The following is a 25,489-nucleotide window of genomic DNA, read 5'->3' as shown; positions in this document are numbered from 1 at the left end:
AATGTTGACTGGCAATTGCTTCTTGAGATGTTTAAACTAAGTAAAAAATATGTGAAAACCTTTTCTCAGTTGCCTAACATTTAGAGTTGTAGGGAGATAAATATAACAGTTGTGATAAGCAAAAACATTCATGGACCAGAGTTGATTTTACTTCATGGGAATTACTGGTGGAATGGTTGAGGACAGGCTACCCAAGGTTTGCATTGTACATGATCCCTTAATCAAGTATTAGCATTTCCAGATGAGTTCCAAGGAAGATCATTGTCCTGTTTCTTTGCATCTCTTCAGGTACAACAAAATCAGAAGATCGAGCTGCTCTGCTGAAGAAGTTCAATGAGCCAGGTTCCCAGTTCTTTATCTTCTTGTTGAGCACAAGGGCAGGAGGTCTGGGTTTGAATCTTCAGGCTGCTGACACTGTCATTATCTTTGATAGTGACTGGAATCCTCATCAGGTTATTTTTTTATTTATATATATATCACTTGAACCAATTGTTTTAAAAAATTGATTGTCCATTTTAAGCTTCCTATTTTAATTTGGGAAACTAATTGCACACATTTCTATTGTCAATAATGCTTTCTTTAATTCAGTATGATAGTGCATCTGTCTGCATATAGCTTATCTGCAAGGGAGCCTTCCAAATGGAGGCCTATGTCTCCAACTTCTATAATGCAGCTCTGGTTACCAACTTAGCCCAGATGTTAGGAAACTGGTCTCTCTATGGAATACACAAATGCTGGTCAGTTATGCCACACTATCTCTACCTGCATATTAGTTTCACACTCTCTCACTCAGCAGGCTAACAGTCATACCTCCTATAGCAGTCTTGGCTGGGGACATTATACTTTTATTGTAAGGGCAGTCACAATAGCTAGAGTTGGCTAGTAGTAGGCACAACTACACAAGATGCTACTGTGCGGTGATTACTGTGCATTTATTTAATATTTGATTAAGCAAGCACTAAAAAACACGTGCAGTAACCAGAGTTACTGTGCAGTAGTGCCGGCAAATGCCTTTTTAGTGACGCTACTGCACAGTGGCCTAATAATAATGTGCACTGGTGTATTAGCACTGTTGGTACTGTGATTCACTACTGCAGTGCACAGTAGTATTCGGCTACTGCACAGCTGGTGTCTCATGTAGATGCACCAAGTGAGTACATGAGCCTGCAGTAAAAACTAACATACTTGGTCCAAGTAAAGAAGTGGAAAGAAACAAGTGTAGTTAGTCTATGTTTGTCTCTTAGCACTACATTTTTAAAAATTTGTATGTTGATGCAATTACTTGCCTGTATTTCTCCTTGCAGTTGCCACAATCATGCATGCAAATCCCATAATTACATAACCTGCACATTTTTCATGTGGCTATTGATTAGATAAGCAGAGAGACTTCAAGCACTTTATTTAAAAAATTGCATTTCACAGATACATCTTTAAGACCTAGGATAAAGAGAGACTTTGATATCTGGAAAGGGAACTTAGATTTGGGGTTTTTGAAAGCAAAAAGTACTGTAACTCCTCTTGTTTCAGGATTTCAGTGGGCAGCTTGGGTGACATTTATAGTACAGTCTACTGTATGTGCATCAGCCAGATAGTAACGTATGCTATCAGTGCATATTGCAGAATATTTTCTGCACTGCCTAATGAGGAGATTTCCAAATTGTAAAATGCATTCAACTTCTGGTTCCCTTTTGGGAATGGAGTAATTTGTTAACTTTAATGAAGCATGTGCTAAAAGGAGGTACTAATAGGATTGGTTAGAGCCCAGGTATAGCCCTTTCAGGAATGAAAGCTTGCATTTCCTTCTCGACATCTCCTGTGCTTCTGTAAGTACATTGTATAAATGTGTTCACACTGTGACTTTATGTTCACTTTTATCCAATGCAAGCTGCAAATATGCCTTTAGATCAAAACAGTCCATTAAATTAAAGCATCTAGAACTATTAATAACTATGGAAAGCAGGACTTCTTGATCACAACCCCAAACAGCTAGGCTGAAACTGGCACCAATACTGTGGGGATTTTTTTTTTTTTTAATTAATCTCTATGTTAAAGTACCTTGTTCTTGTAAAATAAGGCAAGATTGTGATAAAACAAAATTAACAGATCTTAGATTTTCTGCCCTTCATTAGTATTGTTTGTTTCCTATTATGCGGAAATAAGATTCTATAGTTTTTGGGTCACTGACAAGAACACTGTACATATTTTTACAAGGAGGTCTGAATGAATAGAATCTTAAATTAATAAAATAAAACCATCCTCCACTTTGTCCTCTTTAGGACATTTGTTTGTGAGTGAAGACTGCGAATCAAAAGACAACTTTGGTGAAACTAGCAAAAATCAACTGAAACTGATTTGTAGTCATGAAATTTACTATAGGAATTAGTTTTTTTGAACTTAGGGTTCCAAAGGCCAAAAAAACCTGGTGACCCAGTTAAGGACATCAACGTGGTCACTGTATATATATTTTAAATTCATGGAGAAGATTATGAGCACTAACTAACATCAGTATGCGTCTAAGCCATCATTAATAATTGGGCTCTTCTACTTTGCTACCTCAAAGCATGAGGTAGCTATGAGTTTTTCCAACCAATCTTTACTTACTTATTAATATGTAATATTTGAAAATGTTTAAAATGGGATTTGGCTGTGAACAGGCAGGTTGCATAGCGTAGATGTCTTGTATATAAAAGAGATGTGTTTTTTCCTGAACAGGACTTGCAAGCACAAGACAGAGCTCACCGAATTGGCCAGCAGAATGAGGTTCGAGTCCTGCGACTATGCACTGTAAATAGTGTGGAGGAGAAGATACTTGCTGCTGCAAAATATAAATTGAATGTCGATCAGAAAGTTATTCAAGCTGGCATGTTTGATCAGAAATCTTCAAGTCACGAGCGCAGGGCCTTTCTACAGGCCATATTGGAACATGAAGAAGAAAATGAGGTACTGAATTGAAATGTCTAGTACCACAAAACGATGAAAGAATTGTTTTCAGAACATTTTAATGATAATCTTATTCCTTGTTAGTTGCAAAGCTGACATAAGTTAATTTAAAATTGGATTTGTATCATTCTTATCTCCCAATCAAAGAACAAAACTCAGTTTTAACTTTCGCTTCCCAGTATTTTCTTTGTGTTGTTAACTTATCACATACCTGTAATGCACCTTGAAGCAAATTTGTATGTCCTCAGGGGTGAGTTTAGGAATACCAATGGGAAATAAACGTAGACTACATACCTATGCTTACTGTGTGCCTACACAAGTCCACAAGCTAGGCAATACAGAGAGTTTAGAGTATCTCTGAGTCCATGCCCCAATTCCATGCTTGGGACCTCCCAAGGCAGAGAGCTGGAATAAATGTAAAGTTAGGCATTGCAACTTCAATTTGTTCCTACCTTTTCTGAATTTTGGAAATATCTACAGACTGCTATTTTTGAAAGTGGCTCCTAAAATTCATATATGGATGCCTAGGTAAATAAGTAGAACTTCAGAAATGCTGAATACCCACCCACTTTTTCAGGTTCGTGATTTCAGGGTCCCATTTTTGCCTCCCTTATACTAAAGACCTAACTTAATGTGCTCCCATAAGTTAGCAGAAAAGTTCTGTTCTTTCTGCAAGGTGATAACACCCGGCACTTAAAAACAAAAAACCCCTCAAACAAATCAAAACAAACTCACCATTGAACTTGGTAGGACTCCTACATGCATGTGTATGTGTATCGGTATATGTTAGCTTTTTAACCATCCTTTACTACATACATTTTTATCAGGACGAGTATATCTTGTGTGTCAACAGCATCTGATAACATTTGCTATATGAATTGCTTTTTGTAGTACAGTAAAAGCTGTGCTATCCAGCACTTTATTAACTGGCATGCTCTATTGATCAGCACGCTGATCAATGCGGCAAAAACAACACTGGAAGTCCCACCGTGGCACTTCCGGTTTCTCTGAGTCCCACGGCCTGTGGCAAAGCAGCCTGCACGCACACATTGATGTGTGTGTAAATAGTAAAGTTTTCATTAAAATTCCCTCCTCACTACTCATCATTTCTGTTCAGGCCCCCCTCCCTGTCCCTCAGCACACTGACGCACTGGATGCGGTGGGAGGGGCAGCGGCCCGAACAGGTGGCAGCCCGAACAGATGCCTCTCAGATAACCAGCAGTTTTGATTAACCAGCACTCCACATTCCACCTGGATGCCAGATAACACAGCTTTTGCTATACTCAAATAGCCAGTAAGTTAAACAGTAAAAATGGCTGATAGCATATGGGCATAGAAAAATCAAATCCAGCAGCATGGAAGGATGGGAGAAACAACTGGTCAGACTGCTTGTGTTGGGTTATGGAATATTCTGTGGTCAGCAAAAATTGTTGTAGTATCATACTCTAATTTCATGCAGCTTAGTATTTGGACTAATTTATCTAAAGCTAAAACAGGGATGAAACTCTGGAAAAGTTTGCATTAATGTTGCATTATTTAACCCTGAGAAGTCAGGAAATGCCTTTAGTTTATGTACACAACTCTGCATTCCATGTTCTTACTGTGATACAGGTTAGAATTAATGGTCACATGCTGTTTGTAAGATCATCCAGCAAGTATTCATGCAATTACTTTTACAATCTGAGATATATTAACTGAATTCATGGGATCAGTGCTATTTGAACTTATAAACATGCCTAAATGTTTATGGGATTGGGACATGGGTATCATCTATGAATGCTGACAAACAGGCACTAGAAATCCTATCTTTGGAAAACTTCCCTCTCCAGCTTCTGGTTACATTTGATTAAATACAATAAAGATATTTTTACAAAATATATCATTGCACAATGAATGCAGCTTGTAAGAAAATTTAAATTCCATATTAGTTTAAGCCAGTTTACTGATTTTTGAGAGCTGAGAGTTGCATGTTTACACACAGCATAAGGCACTGCCACCTGGAGATAACTGAGCTAGCTCAGGTACTAGAAGCAGCATTCATTAGCACTCACCTGGGTTAATATATCCTGTTTTTCCACAGGGGGTAATTAACCCAGGCAGAACACTGATCTTATATGGTTTAAGTACTTCATTAAAAGCTAGCTTGAGTATCTTTATAATGGCAGTGCATTGTGCCAGGTAGATGTATCCTAAATAGTGTCCCTGAATTTGCTGTCAGAATTTTTTTTTTTTCCATGTTCTTTGCCTCTTCATTTCTGTAGTGTTGTTTAGTACAGTAATTGGGTCAGCTTACTTTTGACTTAAGGTAAATTTGAATAATGTGGATGCATGTAAGAGGGTTCTTCCATTGCCTTTTAGAATTCCCTTGTTTATGGAGGCAGTTTCTGTTAGTCTCTGTGTCTTTTAGCTTGCTTCTTTTTTGTGTGCACTTTTCTTTCTTTGCCTAGCCCCTCATGTGGGTAACATGATTAGATAAATGTTATGCAGATTGAGCATGAGTAATATAGCCACCTGCATTTCAGCCTTTGCCGTCACATTTTTACACTAAGGTACACATTACACTGTTTTAGGTGGTAAGAAGCTAGTAAAACTTCCACAAGGGGAACATTTTGTGCTAAGTACAAGAGAAAAAATGAGAGAATTCTGCTTTTGTTATGTACCATAACTGAAACTTTTCCATGGCCCTTTGTTTCCTTTTGTCATCGCATGCACGTGCAGTATAGCCCTTATCTTCCAGCAATATCACCTTTGACTGGTTCCTTCTTTCCCCATCACCCTTCCTACTGCTTTGTGTTATCTTCACATGTATATTGGATTAAAATGCTGTTCTTTTTAGCCTGAATTGAGTTTGTGATCTCCACCAACTTGGTGACTTGAAAGATTGTTTCTTATAATACACCATTTGACACTTATGCCATTGGATTAAATGCTGATGTTTTTAGGAGTCCATTAATGGAATTGGAACTATTTCTTATTAAGGGGACTATTGATTTATTAGCTTAGCTATGAAAGTGCATAAGGTATAAACAGCCAGTGCTATATTTGTATTTCTTTAACATTTTGGTGAAAGTTGTGATGCTGATAGCTCTTAGGTATGGAATGTATAGGAGCAGTGCAGGCTTTTGCATTGCTTTGTCACTGTTCCTCAGGCCTGACTTTGAGAAGCCAGGAGAGCAGTTAGGACCAATTCACGTGGTCTCTCTTCTGAGGCTTCTATTAAGTGTGTTGGCTCCAATGTGAAGAATTGTCCACCAGACACTGGACTTAAAATACCAAGTCTTTTCAAGACAGTTAGTTTATTTGGAGAGAGGGCAAGTGCTGTAGAACCCATTAAAAATATTGCAGCTATAGCATCATTTCACATTTTTAATTGAATGCTTGATTCTGAATTTGTTTTGCCAGCTGTATTTGGAGAAGAGGGGATTTTATTTTTATGAGTTTCTTTAAGTAGCTTGTTTAAATAGAAAAAGTGAACTTTTACATCAGAGGCTTTGCTGAGATGTTAGGTTAAAGAAGCAAGTCATTACTGATTTCTTTCCCTAGGATTAAGTGCACTGTTGTTCTAAGATCCTTTTCTTTTACCCCTGTTTTGGAAACCAAGAGAGCATGGAAGAGAGATAGCATTTCTTTCATGAAGAAAAGATTGTAGAGTAGCAGAAGGGAAATGCATACATTTTAACTGAAATGAGCTGATGACTATCAGCTCATTGTGCTTGTGACCCAGGAAAGCCACAGACCAAAATTTCCTGGTTGCACATTTGCTCACTTCCTCATACTCTGTGAAGATGATAATCAGTTCCAATTGTCTTTTTGATGAAGTCAAGTCTGTGTTACCTCACAGTCGCTTAACAGTTAGGAGTTCTTAAAGTTTTGGTTTTGCTTTAAAGGTTTCACATGTGTCTTCTGGTAGAAGAAAGGTCAGTGTGCCACTGATCTTGTGCTTCATCAGGTCTGATACTGGCTTTGTATTTTTATAAATCCTTCTCTCTCTCAAATTAGGAAGAAGATGAAGTTCCTGATGATGAGACTCTGAATCAGATGATTGCTCGACGGGAAGAAGAATTTGATCTGTTCATGGTAAGGACACTAATGATAAGTAGTGTATCTTTTCCCCTAGTCTTTTCAACATTTGTGTTGCTAGAGACACTACTCTTTCAGGATTCAAATTATAGACTTTTATCGGGGAGGGAGAGACTTCATTACATACTTTGTTCAGGGTGAAAAGAGAAAGTAATTTTCATTTAAAGAGAGCAGCTTCATACAATCTACAAAATGTGGCAAACCTGAGTAAGTAATTTAGTAAAATGATGTCTGAAGAGAGGTGGATTTGAAGTTTTAATTTGGAGGAGATTCAGGCAGTTCAAAAGCATTGGTCATCATTGTAGCTCTAATTACACAACCCTTTTTCATTTTTAAATGATTTATCCTCACTTGCTGTGCTCTTCTGGGCTTCTGCCAGGATAAGTTAGGAGCTGGTCCGGTGGTGGCAGTATTTAGGAGCTTATGATGGTGCTTTTCTTTTTTTCCAATGAGGTCTGCAGTTTTCTAAGCAGGACTAGATGATAGTGAAGTACAAATGCCAGCACTTGGTCACATCCACCATTATTTGAACCAGTGCAGCTGAATTGATGGGAGAACTACTAAAAAGTCAGCACAGACACAGCTTTTGTGATGACCTTTTTATAAGTATCCAAGGTGGGGATAAAACAAAGAGCCTAAACATCTCCCTAATAAGTTCCTGTGTTCAAGTCCCTGGATAATGCACCTAGAAGGGAAAAATCATGGTCACCTACCTGCACCACACTGGTAGGAGTAGGTTCCTCTATTCTCTAAAATGGAGCAGCTGCCTGTCATGCACATATGTTCACACCTTCATGTACTGGAAAGCTTGAGAAGGACTGTAAAGTCCTGTGAGACTATACTTTTTAAAGGTCCACGATATGGCCCCAGATTATTTCTGTCCCAAGAGTATGTCTTAAAGCATAGTCTGTGTACATGTGTGCACATGTGTCTATAGCAGGAAACCAAGCTTTAGGTGGGCAAATAGCAGAGAAAACATTGTCCTATGCAGCAGTTTGGCATATTGCTGCTAAAATGCCAGTCCAGCCCTGCTATATTAGATTCTAATTAATGTTGCCCGAGAGTTTAAGGCCCTGAAGAAACGATGATCCATTGAGAATGCGCTCTCATTTAAACATTCCCATACCATTGCCACAGCAGGACTCAAGTGTAGAGAATTTGACAAACCAGAAACCAAGAGGTGATCATCTGATATCCAACTGTGCAAGTTGAGTATAGAATTGTAAGCCAAACGGCTTCTTCCTGATTTCTGTTACAGATGCATGCATCTGTATACCTTGTGGAATTTCCTGTTGCTGTGTTCAGCTTCTGTAGCTAAATTTACAAGGTTTGTGGTGATTGATGTGGGTGTTGGTGTCAGAGACCAGGACTGAAAATTAAATATCTTGATTTTACTGTGCTGTGAAAGAAGATAATGCTGCATGAAACGTTCTCAATGCCAGAGGCCCAGCAGGAAATAGAGAGAGCATTGGTCGAATTGGTCAACCTTTTTTGTTGAGTTTGATTTATTTTTTACACACTTTTGTACCTTTCTGTTTATGGATTAAGTTTAAGCATTGTCCCAAAAATCAGTAAGATTTTAGTTTAGGTTTTAGGAGTTTAGGTTTAGGGCAGCTTGCCATTGCTTGTGCTTAAATCCTGCTACCCGTATATTAATACACCTAAATGTTCTAAGGGAATAAGTAATTGATATCAATGCAAAAAACAACCTTCAAATCTTATTATTATTACAGTAGTTGAGGCAGGTATTAGTAGATAAGAAATGCTTCTTTTTTTTAAATAAGTCATTAATATTAATACAATTGTATCCTGAAAAGTGACTCTCAGAATAATGGTCTAGATTTGGGTTCCATGTTTTCTTTACCTCAGTAATTTTAGTATCTGGTATATAGAGCTAGTGAGGAAAAAGATATTTTTCTATTTTCCAGCCCTGCCCATTAGAGTTGAGTTGTGAGGAGAGGCAAGTTTTGTTCTCCATCACCAGTCATAATGATTCTACTCTCGGTAGTAGAATCAGTCCCATGTTCTCTGCTGGTGTTAGATCAACATAATTGAAATTTAGCAACCTGCTACATTGATGCATGAGAGAGAATAGCATTTAGTTTGCTCTCTTGGCTGGGCTAAGAGGAGTAAGAGGTAACAGCATATTTTAGTAATTCAGTTGCCTAGTCCTAACTAAATAGGCACAAGGGCCAGTTAATTCAGCTGGACTGTACAATTTTTATACTGTAACTTTTCAAATTAGAACTGCTTTTTGGTGTACAAACATAGCTGATGAATATCAAACATTACTCGGCTGGGGTGACTGAAGGTAATCCTTATTTCTCTGATCTGGACTAAGTGTGTCCTGCTTGTTTTTGACTGTAAATTAGCAAAGGCTGATGGCATTTAAATAGCAGTGAGGTTTGAAAGAAGCCTCAACCATGCTATTTTCCCTGTCTATGTGCCCTTTGCTGAGAATGGTGAAGAGAATTTGATACTTTACCAACTTTCTGCCACCCAATGTGTGCATCTACACGGATGCTACGTCGCTGTAGCAATGAGCTGTGGCGACTTAGCTCATCGCTACAGTGACATACAGTAGTGTGAGCGGGTGCAAACCGTGACAGAGATGTAGCATCTAAAACTGATGGGCAAAGTCCGTCCCACAGGGCGGATCTGGTCAGCCAGGGACTCCATTTTCCAGCCATCCCTGCTGGCATGGCTTGGGTCAGTCTCCATGGAGACCCCAGCTACACCTGCTCCAGAGCCACTGGGAATTTGTGATGGGGGCAGCTTGCTCCAGAGCCATGGCAGAGCCACGATCTGTAACCTGAACACTCCGGGCAAAGGCATGCAAGCCAGGGATGGTGGCTCTGCAGTGGTGATGGCCTGGTCTCCATGGCAAGCCCAGCCTGAGCTTTCCTGCACAGGTGTGGCTGGTGTTTCCATGGAGACCAGCGCAGGCCATGCAGGCAGGGGATGCTGGGAAATGGAGTCTGGCTGCCAGCCAGATCGGCCATTGTGTCCAACCCTGGTCTAAAACTAACTGTGCGCTGCAAGTACTAAATGAATGCGTAGTACCAAATGCAGTCAGGGGCATGTGTAGATGAACTCAATGAGTCCTCCACTGAGTAATTCTCTTTATAACCAGTTACAGGAGCACAGGGCTTAGTCTCTAGAAGTGGCTATGTACAGAGTAGTCGTGCTTCATTCCAAGATAAGAGTTTTTATATTGAATTTGTTTGGTTTTTTTGTCCTGTTTATCAATCAAGTGATACTGAACAGATTTATATCTCAGTCTCTGAAATATAGCTTTTTACAGCCAAATCATTAGCATGAGAAACCAGTTTAATAGAGTCTGAAGTATTCTTTTGGATTCTTCCTTTCTCCACATCTCTGCACACACAGGAAATCTTGTATATAACCTTATTGAAAATGAGTCCTCCATATTACATCACTTTAAAACTTTGCATAAATATTTTGGTATGTGGTGATAACCAGGAAATGGGCCTCCCTTAGTTTAACCCCACATAGATATTCTTGTACCATGCACACATACATATCTGTTTAGAACTGGAGTGTCTCAAATCCTACCTATCAGGCATTCCCCTTCACATCTCCCTGCTAGCTGAAACCTGGATCTCCTGTTTAGCAATAAGATGTTCTTCCCATTTCTGGCCAAGAAATATTACACTGAAGTAGGATTACGTTTTAGATTTATACCTAGATCTCAAGGCACAAATGCTTGCTTCAGGTTTAAAAGGCAATGATAAATCAGGATGCTTTCCAATTTTTTTTTTTTTTTTTTTTGAGGATGGTGATTTCAGTTCTTTTTCTTCAGGTACTTAAATGCAGCTTTTATAGCTAAAGATTTAAAAAAACAAACAAACCTCACTGCTTTATTTGGTTCCTTTTCATGTATGACATCACATATTAGGCATAACTAAGGACAGCAGTTCTTGAAGACAGTCTTTAGCCACTAATGTGTCATTGGGAATTCTTCAGAGATACCCTTTTCTTTTTGTAAAAAAAAAAAAAAGAAAAATATCCCAAACATCTTGTTTACTTTTCTGGATTTGCAGCATTCTTAATGTGTATACACGTGGGATGCTGTGGATTTTTTTTTAAACAGCTATTCAGTTTTGTGTGGAGCTAAATGACTGGGGGTCACTATTGCAGATTACAATCAATAAACTCATGTCTAGGGTTACCTTCAAGTCCTTTCCAGTTACTCAGTATTCAAAATACCTCTTGGTTTTTTTCATTCTCCATTGCTGCTGGTTCAGGAATTGGCCAAAATTTACTCTAAATTTAGGGGGGAATAATAAAGGAAGTGGAAGCTTCTAACTAAACTAAAATAACCTTGCTCTCCACACAGGTTTTTAAAACACATTTCTCCTTTGACTCGACAATGATACTTTTCCCACCACTTTTCGCATGCGCCTAGTAGTCTGGCACCCACAATTAACAATTGTAAATATTCTGGTAACTTCCATACCAAATGTATTTTTGTTTTCTTTTTCATTTGCTGCAAGTGACAGCAACTTTTTTGGGGGAGGTGTGGGGGTGCAACCTCATCCCCAGCAAGAATAGACAGAATTCATAGTGAGAAGTAGGTGTGCTGTGCAGGTATCACTGAAAGGCTTATTTGAGACATTCATGTACAGGTTTCCCTCGCTTTATGCAGGTTCTGTTTGTGTGAATTTGCTCTTATGCAATGACCCTTTTTATACCAAAAAATCATTATATGCAAGATAAATTCACGCTTATGCAACTGGTGTGGTGGAAGCCTGCAATCAGCTGCTTTTTGCTATGCATTGTGGGAGTGACACGCACCAAAATGTAGCCTCCTGTATGGATCTGTGCTCCTTGCTCATTTTCTGTGACATGGGTTACTGTAGTTGCCATCCCTATTATGGTAACATTCACCACCACCCCTTGCTTGTGTGTACTGTCTGCTGTTGGTGAGTACCAAAACTGACTTGTAAAAGTGGTAGAAACGGGTCTGGGGGCCAGTACAGTTGAGATCTTGGAACATATCCCTATTGTTACATTGTAAAGTGGGTTCCCTTTACATGAATTCAAGTTATGCGCTGTTTTCCAGGATCACATGTACAGCATAAAATGAGGGAAACCTGTATTGGTGTAATGCAATCCTGCCTTGGTTAACAAACACCACAAGGAAGTGTGTGTGGATGTGTATATGTATAATGGTTTGTGATTATAGTATAATATTAAGGTTGTTTCTACAATTATATCTGTATTTTTTTAACTTAAGTAAGCCCTCCTTATTGAAAACTGCCATTTCATAGGGGATCCTTGGACCCCCAGAATTTGAGTTGCTACTCTAGTTGTAGTAGTTTTTTTAATTTTCCTTCTCAGACCCACAGTAGTAGTGTCTTTGATCTTGTAAAAGTCAGTGATTTTTTTTTTATTTTTTATTTATTTATTTTTTTTAGCTAAAAAAATAAATAAAAAAATCAGAGCTGTCCCTTTGCTGCTTCATGTGGGCTAACGCACCCTAGAAGTAATACAGAAGGAATAGGATGGCAGTTTTATCAGCCAACAACACAGCATATTATTGAAGCTGACAGTTATAGACACCAATTCTGCAAAAATGTACAGACTTTACTTACATGAAAGCATTTGTGGCAAAGCAACCTTAGTTTCAGGTATCACTAGTGATGCTGTGTGTATATAACTATAGTGCAGGTTATGGTATAGTACCGGTTTCAGGTAGCCTTATTGTCATTTTTTAGGTCTATTGCTGTTATATGAGAAAACATGACTAAGTGTTGCAGCAATAAAAAGGCTTTTCATAGTAGCTTTTGAACAAATGGCATGCCCTATTTATAACCTCTTATAGTTAAAATCCTTTGGGAATGGCTAGAGTTCGCAGGGGTGGTTTTATTTTATTTCTTTAGGAACTCGTCTTTAAGAAAGAAGCATGATTGTAATGTATTTCAACCTATATTTTGCAAATAATATCAAACATTTTTAGATGGGGTGGGGAGGTATGAATAATTGTAAAGATATTGCTCTGTGTAATTCCTGAGAACTGTGCGCTTTGTTACTTCTATCTGCTAATCAACACACATGCTGTTGAGATCTATTCTTTAATTAGAGTTGTAAACTCTGTGCCAGTCTGTAAATGGATGAGTCCATATAGATGGCCAGTTAGTTCATTTATAAATTAATCAGACTTTCAAAAGGGGCTACAATAATCTTGTGTGATGTAAGGATTCATTTAGAATACATGCACGTGTCCAAGTAAAGGTTTTGAGAGTGAGCGTGCAGCTTGACCACTTGGATTTCAGATACTGCATCGATATGAGAGAATAGCATACCACATGTAAGTGCAAAATGGATTGTATACGAATAAAAATGCCAAGAACAAGCAGCCGCTGACCTTCTAGCACTTTCATTGTTACGGCTTCTTGGCCATTTTAACTTTCTTTTTGTATTCAAAGTATAGTCGCCAAAAATATTTAGGTACCTAATGATTTTGGTTGCCTTGGTAGTGAATGAGATTTGAGATACGCAAGTCCTCTATACAAGTCTGAAAATCTCAACTGAAGCGTCTAAGTCATTTTAAGAAATAGTTGGTTACCAAACATGAAAATAATTTCAGCTGTTCTTTGTATCACAGATACAATAGGGTCTTAATACAATGTTGTCCTTATAATAAGTCTAACTTTAAATGGCCTAGTTTAGTATTTTAATTTATACGTAGTGTTCCAGTAAACAGCTGTCAGCACTTCAGCTGGCTAGCATGCTGGTTCTGACAACTGAAGCAAAGTGTCATCTGAACAGGACTGAAGTACAGGAACATCTTTATTCTAATTCCAGCTCACAGAATTCCATTTGTAGCCTTGGGCAAGTCACATAGTGACTGTGCTTCAGTTTTCCTCATTAGTAAAATGGAAGTAATACCTTACGGAGATATTGTCAAGAAAAATTTGGTGTTTTGTAAATCACTCATAAGTGCTCTGTGAAAACTATAATATAGATGCAAAAGTAGGTACAGCATTTTAAATAGCAGCTATCCCAGTGCCCATATCATCTGCTTTCTTAGGGGTGCTAAACATCTGTTGCTCCCACTCATTTCAGTGGTAGCTGTGTACTGATAAACTTGATTGAAAATAATCAACTGTCATGCATGGGGTTTCCCTGTTATAAAGGCTCCTTAGAAGTATAAACATTGGAGAAGAAAGTGGAAAATAGTTGAAGGTAGACTTTAAAAATATTCGGCAAACTTCAGGCAGTACCAAATATCCAGCTTTCCTCCCACTCCTCTCAACTATTTTATTTACCTGTCTTTGCAGCGCATGGACATGGACCGTCGCAGAGAAGATGCTCGAAACCCCAAGCGCAAGCCCCGCTTGATGGAGGAGGATGAACTGCCATCCTGGATTATTAAAGATGATGCTGAAGTGGAAAGGCTTACCTGTGAAGAAGAGGAAGAAAAAATATTTGGGCGGGGATCTCGCCAGCGCAGGGATGTGGACTACAGCGACGCTCTCACTGAGAAACAATGGCTAAGGGTATGTGCGAGTTTTTATTTTCTGACAGCTGATGCCTGCTGCTAGGGGGTTTTGTCAGTGAATACTACCAAGTTGGAGTTAGAGGTTAAAAACTGTACAAGTAAAAAGGACACCTATCAGCCAAGGCTATATATTCTTATTATTATTACTAATCTGAGAGGTTATATTAAAGGCATAACTTAATATTTGAATTAGTTGCTGGAGCATACATTACTGTTGCCAGACTTGGAACCTAGTATTGCTCTACTGCGAATATCTTGTTACTGTGGATCTTGACATATCTCGCTCATAGTTCTAGACCCATTAACCAGAGTTGCAATCTAGTGATGTAGACACTTTTTTTCTTGTAGCATAGCAGCATGCTAGGGTTTTGTGGTAAAAAGTCCTTCAGAATGTCTTTTTCTAACATGTGCAACGTGGCTACCTAGAGCTGAGAATCCTTTACCAAGAATTTATGCTGTTCTGGAGGCTTCCAAACTAGATTCTGCTTTTCCAAAACCAGTTCTTCTATTTACCTAGGACTCTGAGACTGCTTTACAGCAGGAAGTATGCACTGCCTTTATGCCCTCAACATAGAGTTCACAGAAAGGCAGGACTTGTACATACTTTCTGGGTATCGCTAAGACAAAAAGGTCCCCAGTACTTGAGGTGCATGCACAGCCATGGAAGAATGTGCACAAGGATGATACCTCTCAGAGGACTCCATGTATTGGTATGCAACTTCTTGACCTAGCCAGATTTCATGTCCTTGCTGGAGCACATGTGATCTGCTTGATTGTAGGTTTTTCAGGTCTTGGTACACAGTAGTCACTTCTGAGACTACAGTAACCTACTCGGCCCTTCTCAGTTTTGTCATGCTGTTGCCTAAAAGTGATTTCCTGCTTTACTAAAAGTAAATGCTGACATAGGCATTGCTAATGTTTTCATGTCTGTAATTTGAGCGAGGTTAATAGTGTTGTACTGTACTAGTGTTCTCTGGTAAAAAGTCCTTGACATCAGTTGAACAATGGAGAGCTGAATCATCTGATACAAGTGTTCGATATAAAATGTGATCATTTTAGGTGTTTCATTATTGGAAATTCAGATTGTTACTATTGACTTGATGAGGGAGAGGAGAATGATATTACCTTTTTCTTTTCCATTCAGTTTTGTCCCTTATTCAGTTATTTAAGTTTTTCTGTATTTCTGAACCGAAGCCTGTATTTCTGAACTGCCTGCCCCCGCACCTTATACACAGAGCCAAGACAATGGATTTCCACCACCCCCCTCATCCCCCTCCCATGTTGAATGAGGGAAAAATATCGTATCTTGCATTTTGAGTATCTACAAAATCAGAAAATGGGCACCTTCGGGGGATTTTTGGAAGATGAGATGATAGTTGGTCAGTCTTTAAATATGTATAAATTACTAGAGTGATATTAATCAGCAGCTTTACCCTGAGGGCTTTGCCATTTGTAACAAGATATGCTCATTGTACAGAAAATTTAAATTAATCATTTCTTGCTAATTGGAACTTGCAGACAATAAACTGCTTTTTAAAACAACATTAAGGATGTGCTGCTGTGTAGGTATCTTACAATAAATACTTCAGCCTACTGCAGAGTGGTGGCAAAATCAGGCTGTCACTCACTGGCAACAAGGATACTCCCTCTAGTTTCTCTGATTCTCTCCAGCTGTCAATTGGTCCCCTGGATCCCTCTGTTGCAGGGCTTTCCTGAGGGGAATATCAGCTTTCTGACTAACAGGTTGGCTTGTTGATATCGGTATGTAAGTCCTAGCAGTCTCCCAGGATTCCATTTGCCTTTTGGGAAACTGTCACCTGAACTCTGCTTCCCTTTCTGAAGTCCTTACAAGGGCTGCTGCCTTGAGGCTCTAAGGAGAAAAGCCAGAGGCAAAAAGGAAGCGGCCTCCTTTTTCCGATTCTGCAAAGAGAGTGAAGCCAAAAGGGTAGTGTGGCAGATGGAAGATCACACCTACTTCTGTAAAGCTTGTTTCAGCAACCATGAGTTTCCCTCTGCCAGTCAGCCACCTGCTTGTCGCCAGGGCTGGACACAGGTGTGGGCAAACCGGGCGGTTTGGGGCCCAGACAGAAAGGGGCCCAACAATGGTAACTTTTTCCCATTGTCTTATTATCTGTGGTGAAGGGGTGAAGTGCAGTGAGGAGTCTTTGAACCTAACTCCCTTCATCTGCCACCAGTGGATCCCAGGTGGTAAAGAGAGAGCTTTTGAGGGAAGTCAATTTATAAACTGTAAGCTAGGCCCATAAGGGGGCATGTGCATCTAGCAGGGGCATCAAACATATGGCCTGCAGGGCAGATCTAGCCCATGGAGCCATATGATCTGGCCTGTGAGTCTCTGGACTAACCCCATGTGCTGCATGGGGCACATGCTGGCCCCAGTTTCACACGCTACATGTAGTGTGTAGGCTGGACCAGGTGCTGCGTGCGCTGCTTTTCCTCCGTGTTCAGTTGAGGATATAAGATGCATGTAGCACTCATGCCAGACTGGTTCTACATAGTAGCTTCAGGACCCATCCACATCAGACTGTGCTAGAGCCAGTGCTCAGGGCTGGTCCAGTGAGGCACCATACTCAACGCATGCTCTATGCTGGCCCCATGCTACATGCAGTGTGTGAAACCAGTGGCCTGCTCTGCACATAGTACACGGACTAGACCTGACATTTTATGCAGCATAGGGACTCTGGGGTATGGGGTGCATGCAGCATGGAACCGGCCTGGCCCTGTGTGCTGGTTCCAGTATGCACCTGATCTTGATTGGCCCGGACAAGCATATAGGGTTGCTGCAGCAGGGTGTCATGCTGTACTAGGTCTAACCCATGCACCCTGTGCAGAGCGAGCAGTTGCTGTTGTGCCAACTCTGACCTTGACCCTGAGCCTAGGTTGAGGCCAGAGCCAGAGCCTCAGCAGATGCCTGCTCCCACACCGCATACACAAATCCAAGACAAGGGGGTTCCTCTGCTTCCCCCCTCCCACCCCATGTTGAATGGGGAAAAACACCTTGATTTGTATTCAAATAAATACGATATATACAAAATCAGAAGGTGGGCACCTTCAGGTACAGTACTATGAAACTATGCTTAAAAGATCTGTAGCTGCCTTAGATGAGCTATAGATGAACATCTCTTCCCATACTCCCTGGAAGATGCAATAGAAGAATGGGTTGTTACCAGCTGCTGCTGTAGGTCACCATGCCCTAACTGTTGAGCTGTTCATAGCTGCCAAAGTGGATCGCCATACCTTCAAACCCAGGTTACTGTTCTCAGCTTTTGATGCAGACTGCTGTGTCTCACCTCCACCTCCTTGCCCCAGCAGATGACTATCTCATGTATGGAGGGGAAGCCCACATCTGAAAGAACACGTAATATAAAGAGTCTCTTGATACAATGTTTGTTTATTTGTAGTTCCTCATCCCTGGACATTGTACATGAATCTAATGTTAAGCCTGTGTCACAGCCACATTTACTTTATTAAGCTTTATCCAGCTGTAACTTAATAGCTGGATAGATCTCTTTATGATATAATAGGTTGTACATGTAACCAGTTTAAAGCAGTTGCGCAGTTAATTGCATAATACATGTAAAGTGTAGAGGGGGTCTAAGATGCCACCCTGACTTGCCTTCCACCTGAAAAAAAATTATGGGATACAAATATTTTTTTTTCAGGTAGTAATATTGAGCTTTGGTCCTTGGAAGCAGATGCTAAGGCAAGTCAGTTTCCTGCTAGTTTAGTATACAGATGGGAAGCTGAGGCTATAGGGAGACATTAGAAAAGTCTATTTATTATCCTGGCTCCTGCCGAACAATTAAAAGCACATAAGTCATATGGCAAATTGGAACAGTGCATGGAGTAGAACAGGACTTAAAAAAAAACAACCAGTGTAAGTAGTAACTAGAACAAACTGCTGTGTGTTGAGGTCAGCTTGTGCATAGCTGCCCTCAGTTGCTTCAGAGCCATCTGGATTGCCTCCCAGCCAGGTCTGTCTGGAATTGGGTCCTGAATTACAGCCAGACCTTCTCAGTTCTGGGTAAGAAGGCAACATATAGTTTGGCTCAAAATTAGGTCAGTAGACATTATCCAGAGGAGATTCCTGATGGAGCTGTATAAAACCTGTAGATAGCTTTTTTTTCATTCCAGGTTTCAAGCGACCCTTGCAAATGCTAGGATGTAAATAAAAATCCATCTAGTTTAGAGCTGAATACCACAACTCATTCACCTTCCCTTTTCTAGCCTCAGAGAATTGGAAACAAGGAGAATAGGCCTCCTTTTCAAGGAACAGAATAAGTTGCTAGAGGAAGCTTATCTTTACATTCCTATTTGCCATCTTAAATGAAAATCTTGTTTTGCACACATGTGGCCGTTTTTTTCCCTACATTGTAACCATCTGATTTGAAAAGCTCCTTCATGTTTTTGGGAGCCAGAGTTCATATACACCTTATGTAGACAACTCTTGTTTTACCATCTGCACTTGTCCATTAGTAACCAGCCATGATGGCAGATGGTAGCTGGGTGTAAAGAACAGGTTCTTTTCAGTCCAGGTCAATCTGTGGGTAGTTATAAATGAGTACACAGCATCTACCAGCTGCAATGCACTAATGCAGTGAGGTTTTCCAGTTTGTGCATGTACCCCTATCTCCCCCGGATAACAAATCCATTAACTATCCTGACCAGACAAGGTGTGTGATCAGATTTTTTTTTTCTTTTTCTTCTGTTTTTTATTAAAAAAAAAAAAAAAAATAGGATGAGCATAAATCAGCCCTTCCTCTGAGAGAATCAATTTCTCATGATTTGGACAGAGCAAATGTTCCTATCTCCATATATTCTGCTCTCTAAAGGGATAATTAACTCCATGGCTGGATTAAATGGGATGGAATTGGTACCCAAAAATAAACCCCCTCTTTCATTCCAAGTCAGTTTGGTGGGATGATGATTGACCTCACTAAATGTAGAAACAATCAAAAGTATCATCTCCTACCATAGAGAATTGACAACAGATGAGGCAGAAAATGGTTTGACACAAAGCTGTGTGCCTTCTCTTTTCTACTGTTTCCAAAGACCACAAACTAGAAATGTAGAAATGACAATGCAGTAGTAATGCTGTTCGAATGAAGTGCTGGATGAAGAAGCCCTCTCTTCAACCTCCTTGCCATAACATTGGATCTGTTAGTACCTCTCTCTCTCTGTCTCACATGGTCAGCTATTGCAAAAATTGATCCTTCATCCAGTATCAGACAGATTCAGAATGAATATTTGGTACTCATTTTATCAGTGTGATGCACCAGAGAAAAATTAATAAATAGAATGTTGGTTGGTTTGAAGGCCATAGTTTAATTAATACGCTAAACAAGAAAAGCATATCCTCAAGTTTCTGCAGAAGGATCTTACTGTAGAAATATATACTTCTGCATATCTTTCCTCAAACATAATATCAGTTCATAAAAGGAAGCGTTGTTGAAGTATCAACATTAGATGTTTCCTTACGGAGAGCTGCCCTTATTCCAAGCCCAGAAGGTAAAACTGTATGACCGTGGGACCTCCATTCTGCTCCTTGCAGACTATTTAGACTGAACCTCTGTCATTATAATTGTTTTCTAGTAAAGGAGACCCTCCCACTAGCTCCTGCCTCCAAGGAGATAAATTTTGAAGTTTGGAGCTTCCTCTGATGGGACCCACAATTCTTCTAATAATCCTGATAAATAGTATTTGGAGCTGTCACAGTGTTTCTGCCCAAGATCAATTAAAGAAATACTCTTCCTTTTTTAAGCATCTTAAATCCAGTCCTTAAGAGCACTGATAGTCTTAGGGCAAAGAAGTCATGTTTCTTCTCGGAGATTGTCTATGTTCCAGGTATCCACTTAACGTCAAGTTTATAATCTGCGGAAGGCAGAGCTACATAATCTAGATGTCCTTCAAGACTCCTTGTTTATTTGTGTAAAGTTAGGTTACTTAGGACCTCTCCTAGACCCATTTGCAGAAAGATTGAAGGGCCAGACTATTTCAAACCAGAGATTATCCATATGGGTGTCTAGTTATTTTACAGTTTGTTATGAGTGAGATAATTCAGATTTTTTTTTCAGTGCATATTAGGACTTGGTCTCTTGGATCCAGTCACTGTCTGCAGCTTCTCTAAGAAGCCATCCCATCTTGGACATACATAGGTCAGTGACTTCTGGGGTTGTAGTTCATACCTTTACAAAATACAGAACTTCAATGTTGCTTCTGGCAGAGCAGTGATGTGGTATTTCATTTAAGTAGAATCTGCACCCACCACCTCCTCTGCATCACCAAGAATAGGGAATAATATATAAATATACCCTGAAAAAGAAATGGTTACTTGCCTTTATAGATCCTGTGATTCGTCAAGAAGTGTGTGTGTAATATATACATTGCATGACCCACCTTCTTTCGCAATTTACAAGTTCTGTATTATAAGGACTCTGTTCTGATGAAAGACTGTACAGGGCATAAGGATACACAGGACACATGCAGCCTTTTGGAGGTTCATGTTAAAAGGATAATTCTACTTCATGTCCTGGAGATATTCTGCTGTGAAAATCTTTATTGTAACATTAATGGCTGGATCTAGATGTGCAGGCATGTGCGGTTTGTGGCACCACAAACCACACACCCAGGATGTTAAAACGTGCCCTGTGCTGCAAAATCCCAGCAGCAAAAAAAAGTGGTGTGGGACATGCCACAGAAGCATGCCAGAGCGTCTCCCCTCCTCTAGTTCCACCCCAGCAACTCCAGCAAACCAGGAGCCAGGAGGGGGGAGAAACAGCTGCTTCCCCAAAGCGGGGCATTTTGCCTTGCACCATACCCCACAAACAGGGGTGTGCACAGCAGAAAAAGCAGGGATGTGCCTAACATGGCAAAGAATAGGAAAATGGATCTATGCCCAATTCAGTTTCCTTTCTTCAAATAAATAAGGTCCAGAAATCTGGACCATCTGCTATCTAGAACAGAGGGAGAAATTGACATCCAAAACTGGTCTGCAGTAGAGAAAGCAAGGAAAGGTTATACTTTCCTTGAAGTGGATCTAACACAATTTGTCATTTTAGCAAGTAAAATTATATTCCTTTGTCTGTAAAAGTTGTTTTAAGAAAAGCTCCAGCTGGAGTATTTCCTACTGCTTGTATCAGACAGATCAGTGTTCTTGCAATGTAAGGTGATTACCAGAAGTACCATAATTTAAAGGAAACCTGTTCTTATGAATGATGAATGGTGCTCACTTTACAGCATAAACTAATCAGGGCCAAGAAGTTCAAGCTTTATTGTTTAAATTTCATTTCACTATTTTAATAGTCTTTTATTAAATGATTTTTTTTTTAATTAAAAGAGAGTGGAAACAAAAGAATACACTAGCAGCAGATTTTTACTGTAAATGTTCTGTAAATGTACATAAAATGTAGACATGGAAATTAAAAATAAAAGCTACCATATAATTCTATCAGTACTCCTTTCCCCACTGATCTAGTTCATAATAGAAATTTCACTTCTTGTCCTGATTAAAATCATTGGTTTTCAAAATTGTATTTGTAGATCTTTCCAAAGGATTTCTTCCCATTTTAAATTTATTTAGTATTCATTTATTTAGCATATGCAGTTTTGGCATATTGTTTCAGCCATCTTAAGGCGATGTCATCACCAGTGTGAAGGCCACCAGGTAGCATTGTAAATGGACACGAGTCAAGAATGTGGTACATGGTTTGAACTTGTCCACAAGAGCATTTGTTGTCATTGAGAAGGCCCCATTGGTATAGGTTTCCAGCACAATGACCCTGTCCAGTTCGAAAATGGTTGGGAGTTGCCCAAAAATATCATAGTCAATTACATCCTGGTCAACTGACTAAAGTCAGAGGTGATGTGGTGACAGATTGGTGCTTGTGCTGACCCTTCTTTGTGACATCAAGTAAGCAAGAAAAAGTCAAAGGATTTTGAAAGGGTGGACCATATTGGGTGTCTTGAGGGAAACCAAGCTATTGGTGGGTGGAATATGTCCCAGTTAAGGCTGTGCAAAGCTTCGGTCGCTGATTCAGTTCAGCAGAGATTTGGCCCGATTTGGTGTCTGAACGTCCGAATCTGAATAGAATCAAGAGACCCTTTCATCTCTTCAAATCTAATTGGAACCCTCCAAATCAATTTGGAGAGATTCGGAAGGATTTGATGATTTGCACTTAGACATAGCTTTAAATGTTTTTTCTATGTACCTCGAGGGTACCAGGCAGCTTCTAATTGCTGAGATGCTGGGGTGAATGGAGCATCCCACAGGAGTGCAGGGGCGGGGGGGGGGGGTCCCCAGCAGAGCTGCCTGAGCAGGGTGCAGGGCCCGGGGCAAATTGGCCCTACCCCTGCTCCGATCCCACGGCCCTGGACCCAAAGAAGTGGCATTGGCGGCAGGGGGTAGCAAGTGGCTGGACATGGAGCAGCCGCTTCACCTGGTTCCGTGCTGCTCCGCCTAGCTCCACGCCGCCACTGCTCCGCCCCACTCCACGGGGCCCCCCAAAGCGCAGGGCCCAGGGCAGTCGCCCTGACTTGCACCCTGCTAAGAATGGCCCTGGTCTCCAGTGCACTTGGCAGCAGACCCAGAAGTGGATCAGAAGCACTTCCAGTTCACTTCTGGGTCCACCAAGGACAGTGCAGGCCCCCCCCAGCTTGGCAAATGGTGCCTCCTGGGTCGGGGGCACCTGGGGTCCCCTTGTGGCCAATCGCTGAGCCAGGGGAAGTGTGTCGGGGGGGGGGGGGCGGAGGGCCCTGTGCACTTGCTGGCAGACCCTGAAGTGGGCCGGAAGTACTTCCAGTCTACTTCTGGGTTCACCACCAAGCACGCAGGAGGCCCCCAGCACTCCTGTGGGACGCTCCATCCACCCCACCATCGCAATTCTGATTTCTATGTCTACATTTTATGTACATTTACAGAACTGTAATAATTTGCTGTCTCTTTTGTTTGCTATTCTTTTGTTTCTACTCTCTTTTAATTAAAAAAAAATCATTTAATAAACGACTATTAAAATACTGAAATGAAATTTAAATAAAGCTTGAACTTCTTGGTCCTGATTAGTTTATGCTGTAAAGTGAGCACCAATCATCATTCACAAGAACAGGTTTCCTTTAAATTATGGTACTTCAGTTCACGAGCTGCGCCTGGTACCTTGAGGTATGTAGAAAAAACATTTAAAGTTGTTTTATAGTTTCATAATAATTTGGGGTCAGAAGGGACCTGAACAGATGATCATCTAGTCTGACCCCTCCCCACCACTGGCAGGAGCACACGGTGGGATCACATGACCCCGGACAAGTGTTTGTCCAACTTATTTTTGAATTTACCCAAGGTAGGAGCGAGGACCACTTCCCTAGGAAGTTGGTTCCGGATCCTAGCCACCCTAACAATGAAATAGTGCCTCCTAATCTCTAACCTGAACCTATTCTCCAGCAGCTTCTGGCCATTGCTCCTCATCACCCCAGGTGCTGCTGGGGGGGAATAGGACCCTACCTATTTGCTGCTGATCTCCCCTACGAGTTTGTAGGCAGCCACCAAATCCCCTCTTAGCCTCCGCATGCTGAGGCTAAACAGGTTCAGGTCCTTTAGCCTCTCCTCATAGGGCCTGCCCTGTTGCCCTCCAGCCAAGTGGGTGGCCGTCCTCTGAACCCTCTCAAGGCAGGCCACATCCTACTTAAAGTGCGGTGCCCAGAACTGGATGTGGTACTCCAATTGTGGCCTGACCAATATCGCGTAGAGTATTACCTGGGGAATATCACCTCTCTGGACCGGCTTGAGATGCATCTCTGGATACACAACAAGGTGCAGTTGGCTTTGCTGGCTGCGGTCTGGCATTGGCGGCTCATGTTCATCTTGGAGTCAATGACTCCAAGATCCCTTTCCGCCTCTGTGCTCACAAGGGGGGAGCTCACCAGCTTGTATGTATGCTGTGGATTTCTTCTCCCCAGGTGCAGCACCCTGCATTTATCTCCGTTGAACCCCATCCTATTACCATCCGCCCCCTTCTGTTGTCTGTCTAAATCTAATTGCAGCCTCTCTTTCCCTTCGAGCGTGCCTACCTCTCCCCACATCTTTGTGTCATCGGCAGACTTGGACAACGTGTTTTCCAGCCCGTCGTCCAAGTCGCTGATGAAGATGTTGAACAGTGTAGGCCCCAGGACCGAGCCCTGGGGGACCCCACTATTCACATCCCGCCAGGTCGACGACCCATCCACCACCACTCTTTGGGTGTGCCCCATCAGCTAATTTTTGACCCATCCAACTGTGTAGGCATCAATGCCACAGTCGCTCAATTTATTAATGAGAATGGGGTGAGAGACAGTGTCAAAGGTCTTAAAGTCCAGAAAGACTACATCCACGGCGACGCCATCATCCAGGGATTTAGTTACCTGGTCATAAAAGGCCATCAGGTTGGTCTGGCAGGACCTACCTTTGATGAGCGCATGTTGATTTTCCCCTGGACGTGATCTCCCCTGCAGGCTCCTCACAGATGTGATCCTTGATAATTACTTCAAGGATTTTCTCCAAGACTGATGTGAGGCTTATGGGCCTATAGTTTCCTGGGTCTTCCTTTCTCCCTTTATAAATGGGGATCACATTAGCTAGTTTCCAATCTCCAGGTACCTGGCCCGTGGACCACGATTGCTCATACAGCCGGGTCAAGGACACAGCAATGACCCCCGCCAGCTCTCTCAACACCCATGGGTGGAGGACATCAGGGCTCACAGATTTAAAAACATCCAGCCCTTCCAGAAGATCCCTAACAACATCTGCGCAGACCCAAGGCCTGGCAGTGCTATCCCCAAGATTGCCCCTACCTGTGGTGGGAGAGCTGTCTTGGTCCCTGTCCAAGAAGACAGAGGCAAAGAACTTGTTAAAAATTTCGGCTTTCTCATCTGGCATAGACACAAGATTACTATTTGAGT

The 25,489-nt window shown here is 41.1% G+C and overlaps 1 protein-coding gene across 4 annotated transcripts in view; it reads left to right on the top strand.

Moving 5' to 3' along the window:
• The window catches only part of SMARCA2 (SWI/SNF related, matrix associated, actin dependent regulator of chromatin, subfamily a, member 2), a 191,539-nt gene that overhangs the window by 102,066 nt on the left and 63,984 nt on the right, over window positions 1-25,489 (top strand). For all 4 annotated transcript variants that reach the window (XM_006260254.4, XM_059724765.1, XM_019478048.2 and 1 more), the window contains exons 25-28: window positions 289-452; window positions 2,713-2,940; window positions 6,940-7,017; window positions 14,328-14,546. In XM_006260254.4, the coding sequence (XP_006260316.1) occupies window positions 289-452; window positions 2,713-2,940; window positions 6,940-7,017; window positions 14,328-14,546 (689 nt within the window). The remainder of the gene's footprint in view (window positions 1-288; window positions 453-2,712; window positions 2,941-6,939; window positions 7,018-14,327; window positions 14,547-25,489) is intronic.

This window comes from Alligator mississippiensis, chromosome 3, assembly GCF_030867095.1.
Source record: "Alligator mississippiensis isolate rAllMis1 chromosome 3, rAllMis1, whole genome shotgun sequence".
NCBI lineage: Eukaryota > Metazoa > Chordata > Crocodylia > Alligatoridae > Alligator > Alligator mississippiensis.
This window is presented reverse-complemented; position numbering and strand designations above follow the sequence as displayed.